The 4,934-nt window shown below is 44.9% G+C and overlaps 1 protein-coding gene across 1 annotated transcript; it reads left to right on the forward strand.

Annotated features, from left to right (window-relative positions):
- Nucleotides 1-570: 570 nt before the first annotated feature.
- On the forward strand, nucleotides 571-3,850 carry fzd10 (frizzled class receptor 10). The gene has a single exon (XM_056418714.1). It carries the CDS (start codon nucleotides 1,217-1,219, stop codon nucleotides 2,990-2,992), a length of 1,776 nt encoding a protein of 591 aa, XP_056274689.1. The 5' UTR covers nucleotides 571-1,216; the 3' UTR covers nucleotides 2,993-3,850.
- The last annotated feature ends 1,084 nt before the right edge of the window (nucleotides 3,851-4,934 follow it).

Below are 4,934 nucleotides of genomic sequence, written 5' to 3' on the forward strand. Positions count from 1 at the left end.
ACTGAGATTACAGTGGTCAAAAACATAAAAAGTAGAACACAAATTGATAACCTCGTGTGTGGCTGCAGAATGCAGCAATACAAACCTGTGAATATCTTCTGTTTGTCGTTGTTTTTAGCTGTTATTGGAGCTGCATTCTGAAACCTACTTACCAAGATGAAGCAATTAAATGGAAGGGAATTATACAAAAATGATCATTATAATAAATAAAACTGCAGTAACATATGTGTTGACAGTTAAATCATCAGTTATAACAATGCAATAAGCTCTGGTGTTGGTTGCGCCTTCCCACCGCTCTCCCTGTGAGCCATGTTGCGCAACATGTTTGCGATGCTCATTAAATGTGTCTCCGTCCTGTTGGACAAGAAGTTTGCGTCTGGGCACAAACAAACATGGAGAATGGAAGTTTGCTCCGAGCCTTTGAAAGTGCTGTAATGAACGAGCTGTTCCGCACGATTTGAAAAGGATCCGCGTGTCAGTGTCATCTTTCTTATGCAAAGTGGGTGTCTTTGAAGGCGGATCCTTTGGCAAGTTAGACTGGGACCGAGGCTCCGACCAGCTCAGACGAGCGCTGCCAGCCTACGCAGCAACTGCCTCCGCACGGGAGGAGCGTCAGCCCGCATTGCTGGGACACGGTTGTTATTATTATCATTATCATCAATGAGGATATTCTTCGCATCCGGCTGACTGATTCATTGTTGCTGTTGCCTCGTGAGCAGCCATCCCCGCCGCGGAAAGGACTAGAGGAACATTTGGTGTTGTTGTTTTCCCAAGTTCTTGCACGAGGAGTGAAATCGGAGTGCTCCGCCGATAAACACTCCGGGAAAAGTGGGCACGATACGTGAGGACGGATGAGTGAGTAATCTGGGAACCAGTACGGAACACGTTGGATCCCACTGCCGTTCACTTTTACTCACAGTGGACCGAAATGCTGCGTTCAAGGGACGGAACAAGTCGCTCCAGCGCGACACACTGAGCGCTTAAAAGCATGGACCTGAACGCACGCGACTTCCACGGAGAACACATTGTTGGACCCATGCGGGATTTATGTTTTTATTAAAACCTAACATGAGGAAACGATGGTCTTGCAGCAGGTAGTTCAGTAAGTTTTTTCCCCCCACATTGATCTGACACACAAACCGCCAGCCGGGTTCCATCCCTGACTTTTTAATGAAATGAACTTGTGCGTTGTGTTATTGTGGTGAATTGTTGGCCAATGTTGTTCTTTAAATCAAAGAGAGGGAGAATGCGTTCAACTGTTAACCTGAGCCTCATCTATGTGCTGCTGGTCCTTTGGGCCGGTGGGGGTTCAGCCATTAGCTCCATAGACCCGGACTGGTCAGGGGAGGGGAGGTGTCAACACATCAACATCCCCCAGTGTAAAGACATTGGCTACAACATGACACGCATGCCAAATCTCATGGGCCACGATGACCAAAAAGAGGCAGCTATAAAGCTGCAGGAGTTTGCAACGCTGATACAGTTTGGATGCCACATTCATCTCAAATTTTTCCTGTGTTCCCTGTATGCTCCCATGTGCACAGAGGAGGTTTCAAACCCCATCCCAGCATGTAGAGTTATGTGTGAGCAGGTCAAGCTGAAATGCTCTCCCATCTTGGAACAATTTAACTTTCCCTGGCCGGACTCTCTGGATTGCGCCCGGCTGCCGACCAAAAACGACCCAAACAACCTTTGCATGGAGGCGCCAAACAACGGCTCAGAGGAGCCTCTCAAAGTCTCTCACACCCAGCCTCCAGATTTCAGGCCACAGCGGCCTCTGAGCGGGCAGGACCTGCACCTCAAGGACAGCAAGCAGACGTGCAGTAATCCTGGCAAGTTCCACTTTGTAGAGAAGAGTGAATCCTGTGCCCCCAAATGCCACCCCAAAGTGGATGTATACTGGAGTCAGGGAGACAAGCAGTTCTCTCTGGTGTGGATAGCCATCTGGTCTATCCTGTGCTTTGTCTCCAGCGCCTTCACCGTGCTCACTTTCCTCATCGACCCGCAGAGATTCAAATATCCGGAGAGGCCGATCATCTTCCTCTCCATGTCCTACTGTGTTTACTCTGTGGGCTATCTCATCAGACTTTTTGTGGGAGCTGATAGAATAGCCTGTGACCGAGACAATGGCGTTCAGTATATTATCCAGGAGGGTCTGGAGAGCACCGGCTGCACCATTGTCTTTCTCATCCTGTATTATTTCGGCATGGCCAGCTCCCTCTGGTGGGTTATCTTGACCCTCACATGGTTTCTGGCTGCAGGGAAGAAGTGGGGTCATGAGGCCATCGAGGCCAACAGCAGCTACTTCCACCTGGCAGCGTGGGCCATCCCGGCTGTGAAGACCATCATGATCCTGGTGATGAGGAAAGTAGCGGGAGATGAACTGACCGGCGTCTGCTACGTGGGCAGCATGGATGTCAAAGCTCTCACAGGCTTTGTGCTCATTCCTCTCTCCTGCTACCTTATTATTGGCACTTCCTTTCTGCTGTCTGGCTTCGTGGCCCTCTTCCACATCCGTAAGATCATGAAAACGGAGGGAGAGAACACAGACAAGCTGGAGAAGTTGATGGTTCGCATCGGGGTCTTCTCCGTGCTCTACACCGTCCCGGCCACCTGCGTCATCGCCTGCTATTTCTACGAGAGGCTCAACATGGACTACTGGCGCGTTGTGGCCGGGGAGCAGAAGTGTGTGGACAGCAGCGGGTCGGAGTCAGACGGGTGCGCCATGAAGACTTCCATCCCCACTGTTGAGATCTTCATGGTGAAGATCTTCATGTTGCTGGTGGTGGGCATCACTAGCGGCATGTGGATCTGGACTTCAAAGACACTGCAGTCGTGGCAGAACGTGTTTAGCAGGAAGCTAAAGAAGAGGACGAGGAGGAAGGCTGCCAGTGTGTTCACCAGCAGCAGGCCTTACATCAAACCCCACCCATCTCTCAAAGGGCACAGTACGAAGTATGAGCCTACACGGCCCCCTCCAACCTGTGTATGAGCGTGCTCTCTTTGTGTAAACCCCAAAAATACTTGTAACGCCCTTACCTAAATGAGACTTTGTAATTAGAGTGCCATCAAAAAAAATAAGGTTCATGTTTTATTTATGCAAACTGCGTTGAAGATAATGTGTTTGTGTGTGTGTGTGTGTCTTGAGCCATCTCATTCAACAAAAGCTGCCTTTGTTTGAAAAACTCCTGGATTCACTTATCCTACTGAGGAACTTGGTCGAGAAAAACTATCTCATTGTCTCTTAGCAGAAGAGTGGAATACATGGGGTCTCTTGGATAATGTGCAATAAATGTTTTCCTTCCTGGCAAAAAAAGACACTTGTACTGTCAGTGACAGATTATAGACAATGGAGGCAAACGGTCAGAGGGATGAATATTGTTTTGAGACTTTTTATTGGGAACCAAGGCAGTGCCATATATGTTTAACTGGAGTGAGAGCAGCTGTTGAAAAGAGCTCAAGTCCTTCCAAGCTGCCCTTAATTTGTGAGGAAATTCCATGGCATAAATTAATCAAGCACTCGTTATTGAAAAGTTATTTGTACGCGCAGTTGAGTTTTCCTTTCTTTTTTTTTCTTTGCTGTTTTATAGCACAAGGGAACATTTGTATATATTTCTAAAAAAAAACTTTTATAGAAAAATTAATAAAACGTTCTAGTTTTAAATGTTTGTTAAGCCGAAATGGTGTGTTGCAACTGTGTCGTTATTCCTTCTGCTGAAGTAAGTCTACATTCTCATGAGGATGAGGACATGGGGCGTCTCCACGAAGGCAGATCAAAGAGGAGCTGCCTGATCCGCCAATTATCTCAGCAACTTGATTTGTCACTGTGTCAATAAACTTTATGACTGATTGGTTTGGTGATCAATATCAGCTTAGTGTAACTCTTGAAATGAAGACAAAACATGCATGCTTACATATACAAAATGAATGTAACATGTTGATGCTAGAGTCAACACACACAGGAAACATTAATAGTGACATTTCTATTCCTGTTTTAAAATATCCATAAGGAAACAATGGGACATAAATGTTTGTCCCCCAGTGGCAGCATCAAAGACAACTTAAAGATGAAAAAAAGGAGATTGTTCTTGGCATTTCTTTTTATCTTTATGTTCAGGCAACAAAGTCACTACATTTACAAAGAGTTTTACATTTAGTGAGAATAATCTTCATATAAAATCACACTTTATTTACAGATTTTGTAGGGGGCTTTTGCAATTAGAATCCATACCTGTTTGATGAAAAAAGTCTCCGTGAAACATTGTGATACAGAATTAGATTTACAGGATAAACGAAAATTATTTCAGATGAAAAGTGAAAGTGGTGGTGTCATCCAAAGGACAAAATAACATTTTCACAGGTTTTTTTACAACCAAAATGTCCAATTAACACGCTGTGCTTAACATGAGGGTTTATTTTTGTATTATTATTATTATTATTTTTATATCCTTTACATTCTTTATGCTCGATGCTTATATAACCATTTGTATAGTTTTCTCCCTCAACTGAAGTAGAAATACAACTTCATTTTAGTCCACTATCTCTTTCTTTCGCTCTCTTTCTCTCTCTCTCGCGCTGTGTTGCATGTGTCGGTGCGTATCAATGAAGGGGTTATACAATAATCCAGCTCTCATGCAGGACAGGATTAGATCATTTGAAGAGTTGGAGTTTGAAAAGAAGATCGCTGCAAACCCAAAATACAGAATATCTGTCATCTCCTCTCTTCTTATCAGTTCGGCATAGTGACATTTCTATAGACACATCTGGCCTGGATTTGAAGTAGCTACATATTGAGTGAAGCGGCTTTCTAAAACATGAGCAAACTGAATACAATGTGTGGTATCCTGAGGTGTTTGTGGTGTTAAACGATCCTGACTCTGTCAACATCGTAAAGCTCTATGCTCTGAGAGACACAAGTCTCGTCTTGACTCCAA

This window comes from Pseudoliparis swirei, chromosome 7, assembly GCF_029220125.1.
Source record: "Pseudoliparis swirei isolate HS2019 ecotype Mariana Trench chromosome 7, NWPU_hadal_v1, whole genome shotgun sequence".
NCBI classification, from domain to species: Eukaryota; Metazoa; Chordata; class Actinopteri; order Perciformes; family Liparidae; genus Pseudoliparis; species Pseudoliparis swirei.